Source organism: Lynx canadensis, chromosome B3, assembly GCF_007474595.2.
Source record: "Lynx canadensis isolate LIC74 chromosome B3, mLynCan4.pri.v2, whole genome shotgun sequence".
In the NCBI taxonomy this organism is placed as follows: domain Eukaryota; kingdom Metazoa; phylum Chordata; class Mammalia; order Carnivora; family Felidae; genus Lynx; species Lynx canadensis.
Genome location: NC_044308.2, coordinates 110,419,567 through 110,443,028, shown reverse-complemented (window position 1 = coordinate 110,443,028; position 23,462 = coordinate 110,419,567). Strand labels below are relative to the sequence as shown.

Below are 23,462 nucleotides of genomic sequence, written 5' to 3'. Positions count from 1 at the left end.
GTTAATTATACTTCAATAAAATAAAGCTAAAAAAAGGAAAAAAATTAAATGTATTTATCTTAGTCAATTTTCTTCACATTGTTTTATTAAATAACTTTATTTTCATTGATTTTTTTAAATATGGGAGGTTATTTTTTTAGTTGAATTTGAGATACAATTTACATATAATAAAATTCCCCTATTTTATTTGTATAGTTTTATGAATTTTGAAAATGCATGTGGTCATTTAACCACCACCATAATTAAGATATGGAATGTTGCCATCAGCCCAAAAAGTTCCCTTAGGCCCATTGTGGCCAATTGTCCCCCAACCTCCCAAGGCCCTGTAACCATCGATCTATTTTCTGTCCCTATAGTTTTGCCTTTTGCTAGAATGCCCTATAATTGAATCGTAAAGTGTATAATCATCTGTGTATCATTTCTTTCATTTATCATGATGCTTTTAGGATTTATCTGTGTTTCATGTACAGTAGTTCATTCCTCTTTGTTACTGGGGATTATTCCAGTATTAAGGTGTACCACAGGTTATGTATTCATCTGGGTTGTTTCCAGTATTAGGCTATTTTGAATGAAACTTCAGTGAATATTCATGCATCTTCCTTTCTCTAGACCTAAGTTTTTGTTTCTCTTGGGTAAATACCTAGGAGTAGAATTGCTGCTTGTATGATGAGTGTATGTTTAATTTTATAAGAACCTAACAAACTGCTTTCCAAAGTGGTTGAAACATTTTGTATTCTCAACAACAGACTATGAGACTTCCAATTGGTCTACATCCTTGTAAAAACTTGATATTGTCAGCTATTGGGTATACAGTTGTGTCTCATTGTGGTTTTAATTTGTGTTTCCCTGATTAGTAATGATTTTGAGCATCTTTTCATGTGTTCATTGATTTTTTTTCTCTCTCTATATGACCTATTAAGGTCTTTTATATACTAATGTTTTATTCTGTTCTATTGTCTAGTGCTTCATTCTTATAGAAGTACCACCACATTTTAACTATTATAGTTTTCTTTTTTTTAGTATAATTTTATAATGCATTTTAATACAAGCCAGTATAAATATCTCCTGTTTTAAAAGTATTCTGGCTATTTTCCTTGGTTTATTCATACATAGGAATACTAAAATAATTTTATTAAGTGTCCTCCCATCCATAATGTTAAGAAAAGTGGAGACTTTGTTAAACCTAAGAATTATTATGGAATAAATCTTTTTCATAGTCTTCACATCAAGAATATGTCTCCATTTGTCTAGGTCTTTTATATCTCGTATACAGTTTTGTTACACACACATATATATAATACATTTCTCAGAGGTATTTCTGTAAATTTCATTCTTTTGGGCTATTTCTTTTATGTCCATATATAATAGTAATACTATTCTATTCACTTTCATTTTGGTATTCATATGAACCTTTTATCATTGTCTTTTGAAAGTTAAAATCTTTTTGAGTGCTGCTCAAAGATCTTTAATTCTTTGTTTCTTACAACTTTGGAGTCTGAGCTTTCAATGGGAAGCTCTGACAGCTGGTAGGTTATACAGCAGATTCCTTATCTTGGAAGCACATATTCCATTACTTGGGATTCATTTGGCCTTGAAGCCACAAAGGATGTCCTGAGGGAACAAAACACAAGGTTGATTCCTGCTGTTGAGGGATAAGCGTGCCAGGGAGAGTGCGGATGATAAACATTGCTCTATCGTTGAAATGACAAAATCGGGAAGCTGAACTGAGCTTAAACTCAGATCTTCTGATCTCAGTCCAGTGCTGTCTCTCCCCTCTGTGCTATGGATATGAATGATGACAGGTATTCAGACTCAATAATTTTGTAGAGTATACATATAACCTTTTATCTGTATACAGATTATAAAAAGCACATTTTGCTATAAAGCTTTATATCTTTAAGAATTAGCTACCTATTCTGCTTTGAACTTTTCTGTCAGTTCTGTTAGTATGGAATAGCATGCCTCTCAGGTTGTTGCATGAAACAAGAAAACCATTTTATTTAATTTTGTTGGAGAGGGAGAGAGAATGTGAGTGGGGGAGACGGTTAGAGGGAAAGGGAGAGAGAGAATCTTAAGCAGGCTCCACACTCAGCACGGAGTCTGATGCAGGGCTCAATGTCACGACCGTGAGATCATGACCTGAGCTGAAATCAAGAGTTGGACGCTCAACCAACTGAGCCATCCAGGCGCCCTGAGAAAACCATTTTAATACATGAGGTAGTTCGTATAGTTTAAGGACTTTTTTTTCCCTTTTTTGCCAGAAGTGAATTCAATTACCCTGGCCTTCTTGTATAAGACATTTTCTAGGCTATTTTTTTTTTGAACGTTTTATTTATTTTTGAGACAGAGAGAGACAGAGCATGAACGGGGGAGGGGCAGCGAGAGAGGGAGACACAGAATCGGAAGCAGGCACCAGGCTCTGAGCCATCAGCCCAGAGCCCGACGCGGGGCTTGAACTCACGGACCGCAAGATCGTGACCTGAGCCGAAGTCGGACGTTTAACCGACTGAGCCATCCAGGCGCCCCAAGGCTATTTTTATTTAGTGTGTTCATATTACTATGCTTTCTCATTGTTTTTAAGTAAAATGGTCTTTTAAAATGAGGTAAAAAAGTGAACCTTTCATTGTCCCTTAAATGCTTACTGTTATAAACCTCTATAAATCCAAAAAGGATAACATCATGTGTTATTCTTTGAGTTTTTAGGTCCTTAAAAGATTGATACCTCTATAGAAAGTACTGTGTGGTTACATTTACCTTCTAGCCATAGAAGATTATGTTTTAGCAGACAATTGAAAATTTCTAATTGGGAATGTATCTTGGCTTTTAGCATATAATTTATTTTTGAATGTTTTAAGTGATCATAAAAGCAATAACAAATAATTATCTGTTCCTTTAAAAAAGATTTATACCATACCTCATATTGCCTCCAACTCTTGCGTGTGTGTGGAACCTGTAAATATGAGAGTTGCTTCCTTGGTTAGGTTACCTGATATGGCAAGTGGTGATGGGGGAGTCTCGTGATTATGCTATAATTATGTAAGACTCCATCATACTGGAGTGGAGAGGCACATGGGAAGTCAGAGATGTGCCCCCCCCCGGCCTGGAAGAAAGCAGACATCGTGCTGTGAACTGCTTTTGGACAGGGAACTGGTTCCTCTATGAGTTGGCAACAGCATCCTGCTGACAGCCAGCAAAAAAATGAGAACTTCAGCCCCACAGCTGCAAATGGCTGATTCTGCAAACACCTTATATGAGCTTGGAAGGGGATGCTGAGCTTCATATGAAACCATAGCCCAGCCAACACCTTGATTGCAGCCTTTTGAAACCCTGACTAGAGTAAGCTGTGCCTGGATTCTTGACTCGTGGAAACGAGATAAGTGGGTTTGGTTTTAACTGTGTAAGTTTGTAGAAATTTATTACACATCACAGAATACTAAAACCATAACCTTAAGATGATTCGACTGAAGTTACATGTTTTTCTTTTATAGAATGGGGATGATAGCTCTTTATAGGGAAGTTATGGGATTCAATGAAATGTTGATAAAGTATCTGGGAATCAGTACGTTGTCAGAATGTTGGTGAGCCAGGCTTCCTGTGTGTGGCCGGGATGAAGGTCGCTTGAGAGGGCGTTTGCATCTCTTCGAGAGCTGTAGTCTCTGCCGTTGCTGCTACCCCAGGCTGGCTCAGGAAATGGTGGTAAAGCCACAGGCAACTGAATTTCAATTTGTGTTTGGTTGAACAAGTGTTACTGGAATCTACCTAAAGTGGGAGAGAATTATAAAATTCGATTTGGTGCAATCGTGGAACAATGTCTTTTTGCTCTAGGGGTCGGGTAGGGTGCATCTGTTTCACAAGGCTCAGCTCTGAACTCTGGGTGGAGTTCAGTCTGCACATTTCCTTATTCTCCTTGGACCAGCAACTACCCGAGGCATTTCCTTTTTTTCAAAGGGCCTCTTCTTGGCTCCAGCGGCCAAGCCAGACTGTTGGAATATCCCATTTACTTACATACTATTGGCTCAAGCAAGTTTCATGGCCACACTCAACGTCAGTTGGTAGGCGAGCACACTTTGGCTGCTCTAGTGCACTGTAGGGTCACAGGGCCGCGGGAGGCAGTGGCAACTGAGAACAATAACCACAGCCAGCCTCAAGTGGCAGTTCTTTTGGTTCTTCAGTTTGCTAATTTCATTATCCCCTTAGTGATTAGTTTCGCTCTCTTATTTGACTATGAATTCCCATAAGGGGCGCCTGGGTGGCTCAGTGGGTTGAGCGGCTGACTTTGGCTCAGGTCATGATCTCACAGCTTGTGGGTTTGAGCTCTGGGTCCGGCTCTGTGCGAACAACTCAGAACCTGGAGCCTGCTTTGGATTCTGTGTCTCCCTCTCTCTCTCTGCCCCTCCCCCTCTCACGCGCTGTCTCAAAAATAAATAAACATTTTAAAAAGTAAAAAAAAAAAAAAAAAATCATGTTAAATCCCAAAGAGGGATATGTATAAAAGAATGTAAGCAATTGAATTTGGTGACCTGATACACAAGTACTATCCTTGAGGTGTTCTGTGATTTGCAGAACCAATTTCAGACGACTGTCTTACTTTCCCTGTCCAAAGGAGAATATTTCAGCTTTGCGCAGTGGCAGAATTGTAGCCAATGAGGTTTATCCGAGGCATGATTATTGCTAATTGAAACCAAAGGAGAATATTTCTAATGCATCTCTTGAGAATTCTAAGAACATGCAGAGAATAGCCTATTGGTCAAAGAGTAGGATATGGAGATATTCCTGGATTTTCTATACTCACTAATAAGGTGCTTATGACGCTGAACTTTGGCCTTTGTACCTATACCTATCGTTAAGAAGATGCCCCCTACCTCTCAGCCGGGTAGCATTATCAGTGTTGTTGACCAGGAAGACATGTAATCAAAATATTGTAACAATAGCCTGCCTTTTTTTGTTTTGTTTTGTTTTCTCCTCCGTTGTAGGACATAACGATTATATTTGCCCAGCGACAAATCAGTGCACGATAGATAAGAACAGGCGCAAAAGCTGCCAGGCCTGCCGACTTCGGAAGTGCTATGAGGTCGGGATGGTGAAGTGTGGTGAGTGTTCGCTTCCTGTTTCATTTCATCGTATGGGGGGCGTGCCGATGGCTCTTTCAAACAGGACAGGTGGGGGAACTGGGGACGTGTAGCCTGGATGGGAGGAGAGTTAGGACTTGGTAATTATCATCAAGTATTTGTACGCTGCCACATTGGAGGGGGCATTGATGTATTCCCTGTAGCTGCAGAGGACAGAGCTGAGGTGAACAGGAACGAGTCACAGGAGGCACATTTTGGACCAATATAGGGAAGAACTTTCTACAGCTCAGGTGGTCTGACAACACAGTAGACTGCTGCTGGATTTAGGGAGCTCTAGAAACCAAAGTGCTCAAATGGGCTGGATGACCATCTGCCCGAGGCCTTGCAAAGTCTAAGGATGAAGTTCAGATAAATGTCCACAGTCAAAGCTGTGACAGAAAAGTAGAATATCTTGTGGGTTACTTGGAGAGCTATGGGAAAGATTCATGCCTAGCCCTGTATTAGCTTTCTAGAAAAGGTACATATAGGTGTCAGAAACATGATAGAACCATGGAAAGCACACAGAACCTAGATTCTGTTGTATGATATCTATGTATGCATATATGCGTATAAACATACGTATGTGTGTGTATGCACACATACATGTATTCGTACATGAAGAAGAAAGAAAAATGGGCACATTAGTGTAACATCTGACAGTAATGCGTACCTCCTGCTCTCTCCACCTGGCTAACTTTTGATTCCCTGTCTGTACACACTTGCATGTATATGTACTCACAGCAGCTCTGCCCGAGTTTTCCTGTTATTCTCTAGTCAGTATTTTGCCTGTGGTTAGTTGTAATTTCTCTATTTAAAAAATTTAAAACAAAAGTCTCTTTTCACCCTGACAGTCTCTTAGGAGCTCTGCCTTTTGAATATTCTCTCTTTTTTTGTATTTGCTATGATATAGAACCTTTAATTTCAATATTTATCATTTCTCATCTTTTACATAGACTTTTACATATATATAAATGTGTATATATACATATATATGTATAAATATGTATATATACACATTTATATATACATGTATAAATATATATGTGTGTGTGTGTGTATATAAATTTATTGTTTAATTCACTTCCAATTTAGTTAGCATATAGTGTGCAATAATGATTTCAGGAGTAGATTCCTTAATGCCCCTTACCCACTTAGCCCATCCCCCCCTACCACAACCCCTCCAGTAACCCTCTGTTCTCTATGTTTAAGAGTCTCTTATGTTTTGTCCCCCTCCCTGTTTTTATATTCTTTTTGCTTCCCTTCGCTTATGTTCATCTGCTTAGTATCTTAAATTCCTCATATGAGTGAAGTCATATGATATTTGTCCTTCTCTGACTAATTTCACAGCATAATACCCTTCAGTTCCATCCACATAGTTGCAAATGGCAAGATTTCATTCTTTTTGATTGCCAAGTAATACTCCATTATGTGTGTACACACACACACACACACACACACACATATATATATATATATATATATACATACCACATCTTCTTTATCTGTTCATCTGTCGATGGACATTTGGGCTCTTTCCATACTTTGGCTATTGCCAACAGTACTACAAACATGGGGGTGCATGTGTGCCTTCGAAACAGCACACCTGTATCCCTTGGATAAATGCCTAGTAGTGCAATTGCTGGGCTATAGGGTAGTGCTATTTTTAATTTTTTGAGGAACCTCCATACTGTTTTCCAGAGTGGCTGTACCAGTTTGCATTCCCACCAGCAGTGCAAAAGAGAGCTTCTTTCTCTGCATCCTTGCCAACATCTGTTGTTGCTTGAGTTGTTAATGTTAGCTATTCTGACAGGTATGAGGTGGTATCTCATTGTGGTTTTGATTTCTATTTCCCTGATGATGAGTGGTGTTGAGCATTTTATGTGTCTGTTCGCCATCTGGATGTCTTCTTTGGAGAAGTGTCTATTCATGTCTTTTGCCCATTTCTTCACTGGATTATTTGTTTTTTGGGTGTTGAGTTTGATAAGTTCTTTATAGATTTTGGATACTAACCCTTTATCTGATATGTCCTTTGCAAATATCTTCTTCCATTCCATTGTTGCCTTTTAGTTTTGCTGATTGTTTCCTTTGCTGTGCAGAAGCTTTTTATTTTGATGAGGTCCCAATAGTTCATTTTTGCTTTTGTTTCCCTTGCCTCTGGAGATATGTTGAGTAAGAAGTTGCTGCAGCTGAGGTCAAAGAGGTTTTTGCCTGCTTTCTCCCCTAGGATTTTGATGGCTTCCTGTCTTACATTGAGGTCTTTCATCCATTTTGAATTTATTTTTGGGTATGGTATAAGAGAGTGGTCCAGGTTCATTCTTCTGCATGTCGCTGTCCAGTTTTCCCAGCACCATTTGCTGAAGAAACTGTCTTTATTCCATTGGATATTCTTTCCTGCTTTGTCAAAGATTAGTTGGTCGTACATTTGTGGATCCATTTCTGGGTTCTCTGTTCTGTTCCATTGATCTGAGTGTCTGTTTTTGTGCCAGTACCACACTGTCTTGATGATTACAGCTTTGTAATACATCCTGAAGTCTGGGAGTGTGATGCCTCCAGCTTCAGTTTTCTTTTTCAAGATTGCTTTGGCTATTTGGGGTCTCTTCTGGCTCCATACAAATTGAACGATTGTTTGTTTTAGCTCTGTGAGGAATGCTGATATTATTTTGATAGGGATTGCTTTTTCTTTTTCTTTATGTAACAGATAAGGCACCTCATCTGGCTATATTATAGTATAGCAGAAGTCCTCTTATTTGATCACACTTCTCTGGCTTTATAATCACTGATGTTTCCTGTTTTCTTTGTAAAACACCCTGCCAATGCCCATGAGCTCCCCGTGTGTATTGGTTACTCTTTAATTTTTTTTTTTTCAACGTTTATTTATTTTTGGGACAGAGAGACAGAGCATGAACGGGGGAGGGGCAGAGAGAGAGGGAGACACAGAATCGGAAACAGGCTCCAGGCTCTGAGCCATCAGCCCAGAGCCCGACGCGGGGCTCGAACTCACGGACCGCAAGATCGTGACCTGGCTGAAGTCGGACACTTAACCGACTGCGCCACCCAGGCGCCCCTAGTTACTCTTTAAAACATTCAAGCATTTCTGTTCCCACCACTTTAGTTATAGCCTTATCAGTAATCAGTAGACTTTTTCCAAAACCTATTTCTACTCATTGTAACTGTCAAATTATGTAATTTAATTAGAATTTATACAAACATGAAATATGAGTAGGAAAAGATATCATTTCTGTGAAAGCTTTGAGTACAACTGTAAAGGAGGGACACCAGGCTGGCTCAGATGGTAGAGCACGTGACTCTTGATCTCAGGGTCGTAAGTTCAAGCCCCACATTGGGTGTAGCACTTACAGTAAAACAACAACAACAACAACAACAACTGTAAAAGACTAGTAGCTATTGAGTTAGGTATGAATGAGATTGTGGCGGGGGGGAATCATAAACCTAGAAAAATTCTGAATTTGGATTGCTTTATGAGTGCCTAAGTTCTTGCTCCGTTGTAAAGAAGTGGAAATTGAAAATTCAGAGGCTGTGCATCGTGGATATGGTTTATGTAGGAAAGTTACTTGTGATTTAATTGGCAGATGTGCTTAAGGAGAAAGATTTGGTCCTCTGACAAAAGATTACAAATTAAGTGTTTCATATTTTAAGTTAACATTTTAAGGTGTGTATTTTTTTAAAAGCTATTTACAATTTAGTCAGGATAAGAACACTTTTATTCTACTACGATCTGTTGGACAGGTGTAGCCCTGGTGGTTTGGGACCAGGGCAGGAGCACATGATAATCCACCTGCAGGGGGCGGTGTATGCGGTGGGAGAACAAGAGGACAGGACTCCCGAAGGTTGAATTTCCTTTTTTGTCTTATTTCTTGCTATCTGTGACTATGCTCAAACCTAACGTTTCTGGCCCTTGGTTTTCTTATCTCTGAAAAGAAGATATCTGCTTCACTGAGTTTTGTGAGGAATACATATGAAAAAAAATATAAAGACCTAGCACAGTGTTTGGCACTAAATTTTAGTTTTCCTTCCTTTCCCCTCCCTCTTTGAAAAGCTCATATAAGTTATGAGGAGTTTTGATACAATACGGTCTTGCAAGGCAGAGTACAGAGGTGTACTTTAAAACATTTTTCTGGGGCGCTTGGGTGGCTCAGTTGGTTAAGCGTTCAACTTGGGCTCAGGTCATGATCTCAGTTTGTGAGTTCAAGCCCCGTGTCAGGCTCTGCACTATGAAGCCCGCTTGGAATTCTCTCTCTCTGTCTCTCTCTCTCCCCCTCTCTCTCTGTTCCTCCTCAACTTGCGCTTTCTCTCTCTCACAAAATAAATAAACTTAAAAAAAATCTTTCATGATACCAACTCAAAAGAGATCTGCAACCCCATGTCACAGCAGCATTACTTATTTGTTTATTTATTTATAAAATTTATATCCAAGTTAGCATATAGCAGCATTATTTATAATAGCCAAAGAATGGAAATAACCTAAGTGTCCATTGCCAGATGAATGGATAAAGAAGTTGGTGTGTGTGCGTGTGTGTGTGTGTGTGTGTGTGTGTGTATAAAAATGGAATAGCATCCAGCCATTAAAAAAAAGCCCACAAAGAAATCCTGCCATTTGTGACAACTTGGATGAATCTTGAGGGCACATGCTAAGCGAAGTAAGTTAGAGAAAGACAAATACTGTTTGATCTCACTTACACTGGAATCTAAAACAAAAACAAAAACAAAAACAAAACCCAAACTCATAGGAAAAGAGATCGGATTTGTGGTTACCAGAGGCAGGGTGTTGGGGGAGAGGGAATTAGAGAAAAGTGACCAAGGGTACAAACTTCCATTTACAAGATAAGTTTTCTGACATAATGTACAGCATGCTGTCATTAACACTGCTGTATGATAGATATGAAAGTTACTAAGAGAGTAAGTCCTAAGAGTTCCGAAAGAAAAAAGAAATCTTTTTCCTTTTTTCCTTTTTTTTCTTTTAACTTTCCCTCTTTATTGCATCTATATGAAATGATGGATGCTGACTAAACTCACTGGGGTGGTCATTTCACAATATACATAAGCCAAACCATTATGCTGCATACCTTAAACTTACACAGTGTTGTATGTCAATTATATTGCAATAAAATTGGAAAGAAAAATCTTTCGTGGAAAGGAAAACCAGAGAAAAGGTCATTAAATTTGGCCAAAAAGAAATTGGGCAGGGCTCTCTAAGAGAAAACATTTTATCATCTTTGGAGATTGCATGATGAGATGGGTTGATGTGCAAACATCTGGATATATCGCCCTTTACTGACCACAGAGAAGGACCATTAGGAGTGAACTTTCTTAACTATGCTTCCCTCCTTTTCCGGCACTCTTCTTATCTGTCCTCTCAATAAACCCTCCACCCATATTCTTCCTTCCTTCCAGTCTTGGAGGAGTAGGGACTCCACCTGCACCATTTCCCTTTTATTCAGAAATTTTGTCTTTTCTGTTACCACCGTTTTCTTCACCAGTCTTGGGTTTTCTATTGAGGTTTTAATATGGTTGTTTAAATGGTGGGAAGATGCTCACCCAGACTTACTTCAGGGATGAGGCTTTGTTGTAAGGATACGCTGAAATGTAAATAGCTCAGAAAACAATCCAAAAGGCCATGCATTTGATCTCTAGAGATTCCTGTGTTGGGAGAATAAATCTGTATCTTTAGGTGCCATCTCTCTATTCATCTGCTGTGTATACACATGACAGGGATTGGATAGGGATGTGGGACAAAGTAGTAAAACTGCCAGCTCTCGATTCAGACAACTGCTTTCACTATTTTCTAGTTTTCTACCCTGGGCAAGTTATTTGAGCCTTCTTGTGCCTGGCTCCTCCCCTGTATCTTGGAGATGCTAATAGCCCCTGCCCTCTAGGGCAGTTTTCAGAATGAAATAATCTATATACATGGTACAACATCTGACACACAGAAGCTTCCAGTAGCTGTGAGCTGTCATTTTGATCATTTACCATTATTATCATTGTTGTCATTGTCATCACCATTGTCATCAACATCTTTTCACTGGGGCTATTTACCACTTTCTATTTTTTTTTACGTTTATTTATTTTGAGAAAGAGCACGCATGCATAAGTGGGGGAGGGGCAGAGAGAGAGGGAATAGAGAGAAAATCCCAAGCAAGCTTCCCACTGTCAGCACAGAGCCTGATGCAGGGCTCGATCTCATGAACCATGAGATCATGACCTGAGCTGAAATCAAGAGTCGGGCGCTTAGCTGACTGAGCCACACAGGCGCCCCATTACCACTTTCTAATATGGAGCACTCCTGTTTGGTAGAGTTCTTTATCACGCTTCCTCAGAGGCACACTGAGTGACTGCCTAGATTCCAGTGTAAAAGCCGTGACACTAGAAATATCCTTGGTAGAAAACAGTGAGTTCCTGGTTGAAGACTTTATTTTATTGATCTGGAATCCCCAGGACTCTGTACAGAGCTCAGTATATAGGGCTTTGTCAGTGAAAGTTGATCAAATAAATTTGAGTGTGTGATTCAAAACCTTTCACTTTGTATGTTAACCTGTTTCCTCATATACTCTACAAAAAGGAGATGTGTGATCAGACAGGTAGGTGCTTTCTTAAACCAAACATGTTGTTCCTTTTTACCCTAGGGGTATAATTGATCTTAAATAATACCTATTGCTTTATGTCTGAGTACTAACACAATGAGTTATATTTTAGGCTTTTAATTCTTTTAGTAAACAGTTTGATTTGGTTATCTCTAGATAGATAGAGGCCTTCCTTCTAGTTTGATTAGCCAAGGATAAGAAGAAATTCGGATAACTTTTCTTGGGAGCAAGTAATTTAAATGTACTCATGCCTCTTAACTAATATTTCTTTTTAAAATATGGAGAACTGAATTTAGTAAACAAACATAATGGTAGGAATATAGAAACTAGGCATTTTTCAGATATTTTAGTTTTTTTGTGTGTGTGGGAAAGTTGTACCCATGCTCATGACATCCTGACTTATAATATGTCTTTCTTAATTTTCGCTTTGTATTTTTGTCTTTAACCAATGGATTTCAAAAATTTTTTTAATGTTTATTTATTTCCGAGAGAGAGAAAGAGAGACAGAGCATGAGCAGGGGAAGGGCAGAGAAAGGGAGACACAGAATCCAAAGCAGGCTCCAGGCTCCAGGCTCCAGGCTCCAACCTGTCAGCACAGAGCCCGATGCGGGGCTTGAACCTACAAACTGCGAGGTCATGACCTGAGTTGAAGTCGGACGTTTAACCCACTGAGCCACCCAAGTGCTCCTAACCAATGCATTTTTAGAAATTCTTTTGTGCTAAACTTTATAGGGGCCTGGATTGTATTTTTGTTATTTCTTGTGATCAGAGAATATGATCTATATGACACCAATTTTAGTTAAAATTTTATTCATGAACTAGTATGTGATAATTTTTATTCAAGTGAATTGTACAATCCAAATGTTCTGTATTCTGCCTTTTCCCTCATTGTTTGCGCTGTCAGTTGCTGAGAAAGATACATCAAAATACCCAAATAGGGGTGCTTGGCTGGCTCAGTTGGTGGAGCATGAGACTCTTGGGGTTGTAGGTTTGAGCCCCACGTTGGGTGTAAGGACTACCTAAAAAACCTTAAAAAATAAAATAAAATATCCATTATAATAATGTATTTGTCAATTTCTCTTTTTCTTGCAGTCGCTTTTTCGCGTTACATTTATAGGTTGTGTTTTATCGTTTTGATGAGATAAGAATTATCTAAGTTTAGGGGCGCCTGGGTGGCGCAGTCGGTTAAGCGTCCGACTTCAGCCAGGTCACGATCTCGCGCTCCATGAGTTCGAGCCCCGTGTCAGGCTCTGGGCTGATGGCTCAGAGCCTGGAGCCTGCTTCCGATTCTGTGTCTCCCTCTCTCTCTGCCCCTCCCCCATTCATGCTCTGTCTCTCTCTGTCCCAAAAATAAATAAACGTTGAAAAAAAAAAATTAAAAAAAAAAAAAAGAATTATCTAAGTTTAGAATTATTTCTTCCTTTTATAATCTACTGATGAGGCTTTAATAATGATTTGTGCCTTACAGTTTATATTGTCTGATATTGATAGAGTAACTGATTTATTTCATTAATTTTTGCCTGTTATCTTTTTTTATCCCTTTGTTTTCAGTTTTCTGTGTGTTAGATATATCTCTTACAACCAGTCTATGTCTAGATAAAAAAAATATAATCTCAGAGTTGCTCTCCATTGATGAATTTAGTCTATTTATGTTTATTGTGATCATGATATTTGAATTCATTTCTATCATTTTATGCTTTAAAAAAATTCATCATATATTTTCTTTCTTTCCTTTTTGGAATTGACACCATTTTACTGTTTTATTTTTCCTCTTCTAGTTTGGAAGTCATACATTCTGTTTCAATTCTTTTAGTGACAGTTCTATTTTTAGCATGCATTCATGAGAATTCAAGCCACTCTCTCTAATTGATGTTTCTCTTCCCAAATAAACAATCTTAGAAAGGTCTAGCCAAAATTATTCCTCTCTCATCTTATTTGTTATTATCCAGTATTTGGTGCTACCTTATTTCTGTACCTCCAAAAATTAATTGTTATTATTTTATACATTCTATGTTTATTAGGTTTCCTCTCATGTTTAACAATTTAGTTTCTTACCATTGCACCTTGAATTTCATTGCTTTTCTTGGGTTCATGTTTCTCCATCCCAAAGAAACAGTAATTATTTCAAAGGGGCTATGAGTGATATATCTTTTTAACCTTTGACTAACTGAAATGGCTTTAATTTTTTTTTTAATTTTTTTTAACGTTTATTCATTTTTGAGACAGAGAGAGACAGAGCATGAACGGGGGAGGGTCAGTGAGAGGGAGACACAGAATCTGAAACAGGCTCCAGGCTCTGAGCTGTCAGCACAGAGCCCAATGCGGGTATCGAACTCACGGACCACGAGATCATGACCTGAGCCGAAGTCGGCCGCTCAACCGACTGAGCCACCCAGGCGCCCCTGAAATGGCTTTAATTTATCCTCACTCTTGAATGATAGTTTATCTGAGAATATAATTCTAAATTGAAGATTTCTCCCTTCCCCCACCATCTTAAACACATTATCCCATTGTGTTTCTGACCCATAAACCTACAGTAACTGAAATATATTGAGACCAGCAGAGGAGTAAAAACATATATATACATATGTGAAACATATATGAAATAGAGGAGACAATCCAGAAAAAGAGACTTTTATACATATTTCTTAATATGACAAGGCATTTTATAAAAATCTGTGGGAAAAATTTATCCAATAAATGCTACTGGGAAAATTATACATCTGTTTGAAGAACATAATATGACATGATACAAACATACATAAACTTCCAAATAGATTTGAACCACAAAAGTGCTTAAAGAAGATATAAGAAAATATTGGTATAATCTTGATGTGAAACAAAAGACCGATTTGGCTGTGTACTAAAGCTTCTTATGACGAGAGATACCATGAGTAAAGTGAAAAGCTGTATAACAAGGCAAATATGGTATATAAGAAAAGTTGTCTATAGTTACTAAATAAACTTCATAGGTTACTGGGGGTGGGGGGAAGAACAAAAGAAATAAATAGGCAATATACAAGTAAAAGAAATATAAAATATGGCAAATGTATTAGTCAACCTTGCTAGCAATTTAAAAAAATACAAAGTGAAATGAGATTGGTTAGTCATTTGTCAGATTAGCAAAGATTAGAAATTATTTGTAATGTCCAATGGTGTTATGAGGAGATAGAAAGCCCCTTAAAGAATCATTTGGATTATAAATTTTAAAATAGTTTTGGAGGGGGCATCTGAATGGTTCAGTTGGTTAAGTGTCCGACTATGACTCAGGTCATGATCTCGCAGTTTGTGGGTTCGAGCCCTGCGTCAGGCTCTGTACTGACAGCTCAGAGCCTGGAGCCTGCTTTAGATTCTGGGTCTTCCTCTCTCTCTGCCCCTCCCCCACTCACACTCTGTTTCTCTCTCTCAAAAATAAATAAACGTTAAAAAAAAATTTTTTTTTAACATCTATTTATTTTTGAGAGACAGAGAGAGACAAAGCAGGAGAAGAGGAGGGGCAGAGAGAGAGGGAGACACAGAATCCGAAACAGGCTCTAGGCTCTGAGCTGTCAGCACAGAGCCTGATGTGGGGCTTGAACTCATGAAGCATGAGATCATGACCTGAGCCGAAGTCAGACGCTTAACTGACTGAGCTACCCAGGTGCCCCCCAAATAAATAAACATTTAAAAAATAAAACAATAAAATAGTTTTGGAGGGGGCCCCTGGCTGACTCAGTCTGTAGAGCATGTGACTCTTGATCTCAGGGTTGTGAGTTTAAGCCCCATGTAGAGATTATTTAAAAATAAAAGAATAGTTTTAGAGGGTAATCTATCAATAATCTTAAATGTGTATATGCCTTGGTTCAGCAACTTGACTTTGAATTTATTTTAAGGGACTAATTGGATACAGGTACTCATTTTCATTGTAATATGAATACTAGCAAAGAAATTAGAACCAACCTAGATTTCCATCAAGGGACACTTTAGATAAATAATGCTATATTCATAAAACAGAATGCAATATAGGTTTTTAAATTGTAAAATGATGCCTTTCTAATAAAAAGAAAAAGGTTTAAATAGTATATGCACACTGTGATCTAAATTTTGTATATGAAATATGCAAAAGTAAATAGCATTAAAAGAAAACTGAAAGAATTTATGCCAAAATTTGTGCTTTTCTATATTTTTCAGGATTTAAAAAAATTTATTACTTGAAATATATTTGTGTAAATATATAAAAATGCATGTGTATATGTGTAAGCACACACAAGTACATGTGACTATTTTCAGAATGTATTATAAAAGTGTATTATTTGATAACTGTTTGGAAACATCAGTGTTCATTCAGTTCCTAAGTTTTGCCTATCTTTTGTCTGAAGAAAACTCCTAATTCTGTGGTTTGAAAACTGAGGTTATGTCAGTACCCTTTTTTTTTTTTTAAGTTTTATTTATTTTGAGAGAGAGACAGAGATGAGCGAGCACACGAATGAGCGAGGGAGGGGCAGAGAGAGACCACAGAGAGAGAGAGAGAGAGAGAGAGAGGGAGAGAGAGAGTCAGTTCCAAGCAGGCTTGGTGCTGTCAGTGTGGAGCCCAATGCAGGGCTCGATCCCACGAAACAGGAAATTATGACCAGAGCTAAAATCAAGTCAGACGCCGAACCCACTGAACCGTCTAGGCGCCCCGTCAACACTCTTTAAAAGAGAAATCGTTTTCGTCTCCATAGGTAATCTTGAAATAGGAGACCTTACGTTCATTTGGGCTACTGTCCCTGAAACGTCCCGTTTTGCTCTTGCTAATATAGTCACAAATGTACCCATCTCTGGTACACGCCCCACAGGTTCCAGGAAGTAAGTCAGGCTTCTGTTCTAAGACACGCTGTGGGGACAGGCTCGGGTCTTAACCACGGCGTCACGGCCTCACTCTTGCCCCGGCGACTCGGGCGCCTCGAACGCCGGGTTGGCGAAGCCACGGGAAAGCACTGTGTGATCGTCTCTCCGGTTTAGGCTCCCGGAGGGAAAGGTGTGGCTACCGTGTCGTGCGAAGGCAGAAGAGCTCCGAGGAGCAGCTGCGCTGCGCCAGCAAAGCCAAGAAAGCCGGGGGCCATGTGACCCGCGTGAAGGAGCTGCTGCTGAGCGCCTTGAGCCCCGAGCAGCTGGTGCTCACGCTCCTGGAGGCGGAGCCGCCAAACGTGCTGGTGAGCCGCCCCAGCACCCCCTTCACCGAGGCCTCCATGATGATGTCCCTGACCAAGCTGGCCGACAAGGAGCTGGTGCACATGATCGGTTGGGCCAAGAAAATCCCAGGTAGGGCTTTCTGGATCTCAGCTCAGTGCAGAGGACTTCAGAAAATATATAACTAAAAACGATCTGTTCCAGCTTTCTGTTCTTCCCTGGCATCTGTCTGGGGGGTGGGGGGAGCTGTGCGCCCAGGTAACTGTCCTTTATAATCTTCGATGACGTGTGTTAAGTCTGTAGAAGGAGTCCAAGGCCGGACGTTGTGAGCTGCACACGCAGAGTTCAGAGTTTCCTTCCTTAGGTCAGCGTGTAGCCGCAGCTTTAAAACGTTGGTTGTTTTCTCTGTGTCGTGGGTGTTTTCGTAGCTTGTGAAAACTTGCTCTTTTGTTTTCACAGACGCTGGGAGCCGAGGAGGAGGGTGGGTGTTTCTCACGGCCTCTTGCTTTCCCCAGGCTTTGTGGAGCTCAGCCTGTATGACCAAGTGCGCCTCCTGGAGAGCTGCTGGATGGAGGTGCTGATGGTGGGGCTCATGTGGCGCTCCATTGACCACCCCGGCAAGCTCATCTTTGCTCCAGACCTCATTCTGGACAGGTGAGAGAAAAATGTATCCCGTTTCTTCTCCCGACTTGTCTGAGTCCCGGGCGCTGCCTCACACCTCACACCTGGAAGGTCAGTCAAGAGGATGATAATGTCATGAGCTCCCTCACCAGGTCAAGAGCCCAAGAAGGGGAGCATGGGTACTAGGATTCAGTGTCCTGTGACTTATCCTTACCCGCAGTGGGGTGGCATTTACAGGTCAGACTATAAGAGCCCGTATCTTGCAGAATATGTGGCTAGTAAGTGTGCAGGTCAACTTAGATTTTTCAGCATTAAAAATTCCATTTTCAGTTTATAATTTTAAGTTGCCCTGCTGTTCTTTCCACTTGTGGGGACCATGCCTATCTCTTCCTGGACAGGTGATAAAATTCTTACAGATCTGCAGTTTATTTTAATGTGCTTTGACTGTAACTGTATGCTCTATAGCATTTTTGACAGTAGCAGTGGAAGGAATGGTTATTAAAGCCAAACGAAAAGTAATGGAAATTGGGGAATGATAGCGCCAATGCCGTCACTCGATTGCGCCTTGTTTTCTTTTAAAGATGGCGCAGAAAAGGAACCAATTTTTAATTGACTCAGGTGAACTGTTCATGGAGGAAAAATCAGAATATACAACACTAAAAATGTTAGTAGGAAAAGTGGGACGCTTTCTTGGAATACATTTGAGCACAGGTTGAAAATCTCTCCATGGAAATGGATTTCCACGTTCCTTATTTTGAGAAAGTTCTAATGTAGAATATTCAGTCACATTTGACTCAGTGCACAGTGTGGAAGGAGCCATTATATGAATGGAAAATGTCTGCCCCCAACTCTTGGAACTGCCTGTTTAGATCATCAGGAGACCCCCATGCACATGTTACACAGATGAAAAGTGATACCCCTAAGTTGTTAGCACCCACTCTCCCTCTTGTTCTGCATGACACCGTTGACAAAGCACTGTTTTAGTGGAGAACAGAACCTTTGGAAAGAGCAGGAGCAAGCCCTGGTGTTAAACCATAGAAGAAGGTAGGTTCTGGAAACCATAGAAGAAGGTAGGTTCTGGAAACCATAGAAGAAGGTAGGTGTTGGAAGCCGAGACCTTTCAGTAACAAAACAGTCAACTTATTGGCTTGTGTATATCAGTCCCCATCTTAAGCATTTGATGTGTTAACTCATTTTATCTTCACGGCCCTTTATGGGTAAGTGCCGTTATTATCCTTATGCTTCAGTTATGGAAATGGGGGGGTCAGGTAATTTGCCTGCGGTGACCAGGTGACAGGGTAGTAAGTGGTAGAGCTGGATGTAGGGGCTGGCTGTCAAGTCCATGCTCTTAACTCTGACAGTAGTTACCTGTACAATGGGTCATGCCCCTCAGAGGGACAGAGAACTGAAAAGGGAAAGAGGAGGAGGCTGAGAGGCAAAGTGACTTTCTACTTGATTCTTTTATCTTGGGACAACTCCATTCTACTCTCTGCCCACTTCAGAAACCTCCTCCTCTTCCTGTCACGGAGGACACCATCTGGCAAGGCAGGCTGGAAAGCCAAGCCCCCTGCTGAGCCGTCACTATCGTTCATTTACTCATTATGTTCCTCTTGGCGTTCAGATGAAGCCACACACACACACGCACACACACACACTTCTAGAAGTTAGCGCTAGGAAGAAGTTTCACGCCTTGAATCAATACATTTGCAGACACCGGGATTGGGTTGTGGTTGCCTTTTGTCCTGATTTCTACATTGATGCCGCATTTAATGTTTATGTGCAGTGACTGTTTCGTTCCTGGTTTTTAGTGTAACCACCTCTCCTCTTTGTGTGAGTTCTTTGATTCCTGTGGATGGAATTTACTGTAAACTGACACGAATCCTGGACAAATTTTAGGCCTACCTTTCGGTTAAGTAATAGAAGGAAAACAAGAAGTAATTTTTGTTACAAATGATTTTTAATAGACTCACATTACTTTTTATAAATATTTGAAAGTATTGTGTTGCCCAGCACACAAATCTGTATATTTGAGTAGAGGAGAGGCGCCTTTGGAATCGTAAATGCGTTCACAGTGAGCAAGCATTTTTTGTTTGTTTTTGTAGTGCCTGTGGTGGTTATTTTTTGTTGCAACCTCTAATATTGTTAACACATAAACTTTGTGAGGTCTAGAATTTCAAGTCTAAGATAAGATAGTTCAATTCTTTTGTGCGTCTATTATTACAGATAAATATTGTTTTATGTGATGGGTATGTTTCTGGAGGAGTTGTCGCTTCAGATATGCTTGAAACGTTTTTTATTCAGAGTCAGAGGTGATGCGTCACAAAGAAGTTCTATTATGAGGTTTTTCTGCAACATGAATAAATAATTTGCACACCGCTTAAAAATCGCTCTCTTTTGGCAGACTGTCCTATCAGAGTGCCTTCACGTGGTGGTGTGACCATGAAAGCTGTGAATATAACTAAATTAGCCCACTTGTGGAGACTGAGGCAACAATTCCTGTTTCCCTTTATTCTTGTTGAGGCTTCTGCAGTGAGAAAACGTAGACCTATTGAGGATGAGAGGAAGAGCCGGTTATCTCAGCTTATTTCTAACAAGGTAGTTCTCTTGGTAACTACTAGAGTCACAAATTCATGTGAGGATCTACCACAGAATCTGAGCTTTTATTTCCTGGAAAAATCGTATCTGCTAAGACATGTCATGTCCTTGGCATCAACAGGAAACGGTCTAATGTTAAGTATTATTTAAAAGTCAGGGGCGCCTGGGTGGCTCAGTCGGTTAAGCATCCGACTTCAGCTCAGGTCATGATCTGACGGTTTGTGAGTTCGAGCCCCGCGTCTGGCTCTGTGCTGACAGCTCAGAGCCTGGAACCTGCTTTGGATTCTGTGTCTCCCTCTCTCTGTCTGCCCCTCCTCCGCTTGCACTCTGTCTCTCTCTCAAAAATAAATAAACATGAAAAAAGTTTTTTTAAAAATCAGAGGGAGTTTGGATCTGGGCACGTCCCTCATTGTGGATGCATATGGATTTCTGTGCACTCGTATCATTGTGCGTGTACTGAGTCTGCATTCACATTAGTTCTTTGTATGTCGACTTTCTTTAAGATACCCAAAGAATCTTCACTTTAAAAATTTCATCTCCCTTTGGTACGCACATAATTTTCATTTCTGTTCAATATTTAAGTCTTCTCCATGTGTTAAGCTTTAAGCCCCCAGCCTGTTGCCCTGACACAGAAGTAAACTATGGTCACCAGATACGAACGTGGGTACAAAATGGTGCACCCAAAGCCAGGTCCACTCATTCAACATTTTGTCCTTGGGATCAAATAGAATCTTTTTCTTTTATAAAGGAGTGGTTATCACACAATAAGACATTCCACATGTAGTTACTAATTTTACCTTTACTTAGCCCTAGTTTATGGGCAAATGGTGTGCAAAAGTAAGTTTTTATGAGTGGGTTGGTTTGACTGATAGATTGTTTCAGTATTTTAACATTCAAATCATATGTTCTTTCTCTCTCTCTCTCTTTTTTTTTGAGAGACAAAAAGCGTGTAAGTGAGCAAGGGGTAAAGAGAGAGGGGGAGAGAGAGAGAAAATCCCACGAGGGGTAGAAGGAGGGGGGAGAGAGAGAGAGAGAGAGGGAGAGAGAGAAGCAGGGCTCACTTGAATTGGGGCTTGTGTTCACCCAAAGTGGGGTTCATGCTTACCTGAAGTGGGGCTCAAGCTTATCTGATTCGGGACTCAGATTCACAAACTGAGATCATGACGTGAGCTGAAGTCAGATGCTTAACTGACTGAGCCACCCGGGTGTCCTGTTCTCTCTTTTTAATTCAAATCTTTTAATCCCATCCTAATTTCTTTTTTTTGTTTGTTTTTTAGATTTTTTTTTTTTTACATTTATTCATTTTTGAGAGATGGAGAAAAACAGAGCGTGTGCAGGGGAGGGGCAGAGAGAGAAGGAGACGCAGAATCTGAAGCAGGCTCCGAGCTCTGAGCTGTCTGCACAGAGCCTGATGCAGGGCTTGATCCCACAAACCGTGAGATCATGACCTGAGCCGAAGTCGGACCCTTAACTGCCTGAGCCACCCAGGTGCCCCTGCAAAGATTTTTTTTTAAAGTAATATCTACACCCAACGTGGGGCATGAACTTACAACCCTGATTTCAAGAGTCATGTGCTCTGGGGCGCCTGGGTGGCTTAGTCGGTGAGTCATCTTGATTTTGGCTCGGGTCATGATCTCGAGATTTGTGAGTTTGAACCCCTTTTTGGGCTCTGCGCTGATAGTGCAGAGCCTGCTTGGGATTCTTTCTCTTTCCTTCTCTCCCTCTGCCCCTCTCCCGTCAAAATAAACAAACTTAAAAAAAAAAAGTCACATGCTCAGGGCACCTGGGGGGCTCAGTCGGTTAAGTGTCCAACTCGTGATACCAGCTCAGGTTGTGATCTCAAGGTTATGAGATTGAGCCCTGCTTTGGGCTCCGTGCTGAAGGGGAGCCTGCTTGGGATTCTCTTTTTCCCTTTCTCTCTGCCTCTCTCCCACTCATGCACGTGCACTCTCCTTGTTAAAAATAAAGAAATGATCATTAAAATAGTCATTACAAATGTGTAACATGCTGTAAAGACTGAGCCAGCCAGGTGCCCCTGACCCCCCAAGACATTTTAGAACCAGTTTTATTCAGCATCAGCTCACCTCAAGCCCAACAATTACGATTTCCAATAATTGTCCCCAAGCATAGTGATTTGATTATGTGGCATGAGGGGCCTTCAGGGAATAGGTATTTCGCTACGTGCAAAGCATGCATTGTCCTTACTGGACACTTGCAGCTGGCTGCCTGGGAAAGCCCAGAGCAGGGGAGGTGGGAGGAGGGGAGACTTGGAGGTTTCCTACCGATTTGGGCACCCTTTGCCCAGGGCTGATTCTCCAAGGTGGCCTTTCCCTATGAGTGACTTCTAGGAGGCACTGGCGTTTTATCACTTAACCTGTGCATGTTCGGAAAGCCTCAAGTGGTTGCAGAAGTTACCATATTTGTTTGCAACTTGCAGTTGGCTTGCTTGCTTGTGGCTTTGTGCAGGTGAGTCTGCAAGGGTTTGGGTGCTGTGGAATGCAGGATCCTGGCAAGCTGCTGTCCTCTCACAGAACGCAGTGGGAAAGACTCACCGCCATCGGTGCTCCATTTCGATTCCGCAGAGGCCCTTTCTCCAGCCATCGCCATCACTGGAAACGTCCTGGCTTGGGGTTGGGGGGAGGAGGAGAGGGAACAGTCAGTTCTCTGAAGATCTCAGGTTCCCTTCAGGGGCTGCGTGGGAGACTAAGGATGAAACCCGCAGACACCCACCTCTGCCAGGCTCCCCTTCATCATGCTCTGCAGGTGTTAAGAAGCAAATGAAGTTTCATGGGAAAATCATCTAACTGCTTGTCAAGGGCTTCCAATGACTATGGCTGATGATAATAGAAGATTTTGGGGGGAGCGGTGACGCAGAATAATGTGTGTCTGGCTGGAGTGAACTGAAGCTGGTATTTTCCAGATACAGTTCAAGTAACTTCCTTCAAAAGTATGCATATAAAAATTCATTTCTATGAATGTTCAAAAGAATTTTGATTATATGGTTTGAAGTTTGTCTAAAACCTTTGCTTAAAAATAATCTTTGGCAAGTCAAAAATGTGCATATTCCATTTCTACCTTCCTTTCCTGATTCTAATCTGTCTTCTCGAATTGTGATTTCTTTGGCTTTTTTTCAAGTTACGTTAAATGTCTCTTAGTTGCCCCACCAATTTCTTACATGACCTCCAGGAAGTGAGTTAAGCCCTCCCGTGTGAAGGATTGTTTCAGTATCATTCAGTCTTCCTCATTAGCCCTTCAAAGTCTTCTGATGGGATCACGGAAGTTCTCATTTTAGCAACGTGTGTCGTAACTAGGGCTGGTTGGCCAAAATGGTCTAGGAAGGAAAATGATCAACAGAAACGGCACTCTGTCAAGGAAACATTTGGTGTGC

At 40.6% G+C, this 23,462-nt stretch overlaps 1 protein-coding gene and 1 pseudogene across 2 annotated transcripts in view; both read left to right on the top strand.

Annotated features, from left to right (window-relative positions):
- Positions 1 to 23,462, top strand: part of ESR2 (estrogen receptor 2) — a 66,801-nt gene that overhangs the window by 24,186 nt on the left and 19,153 nt on the right. For both annotated transcript variants that reach the window (XM_030319276.1, XM_030319278.1), the window contains 3 exons: positions 4,974 to 5,090; positions 16,691 to 16,990; positions 17,374 to 17,512. In XM_030319276.1, the coding sequence (XP_030175136.1) occupies positions 4,974 to 5,090; positions 16,691 to 16,990; positions 17,374 to 17,512 (556 nt within the window). The remainder of the gene's footprint in view (positions 1 to 4,973; positions 5,091 to 16,690; positions 16,991 to 17,373; positions 17,513 to 23,462) is intronic.
- On the top strand, positions 4,615 to 4,737 carry LOC115517297 (annotated as a pseudogene).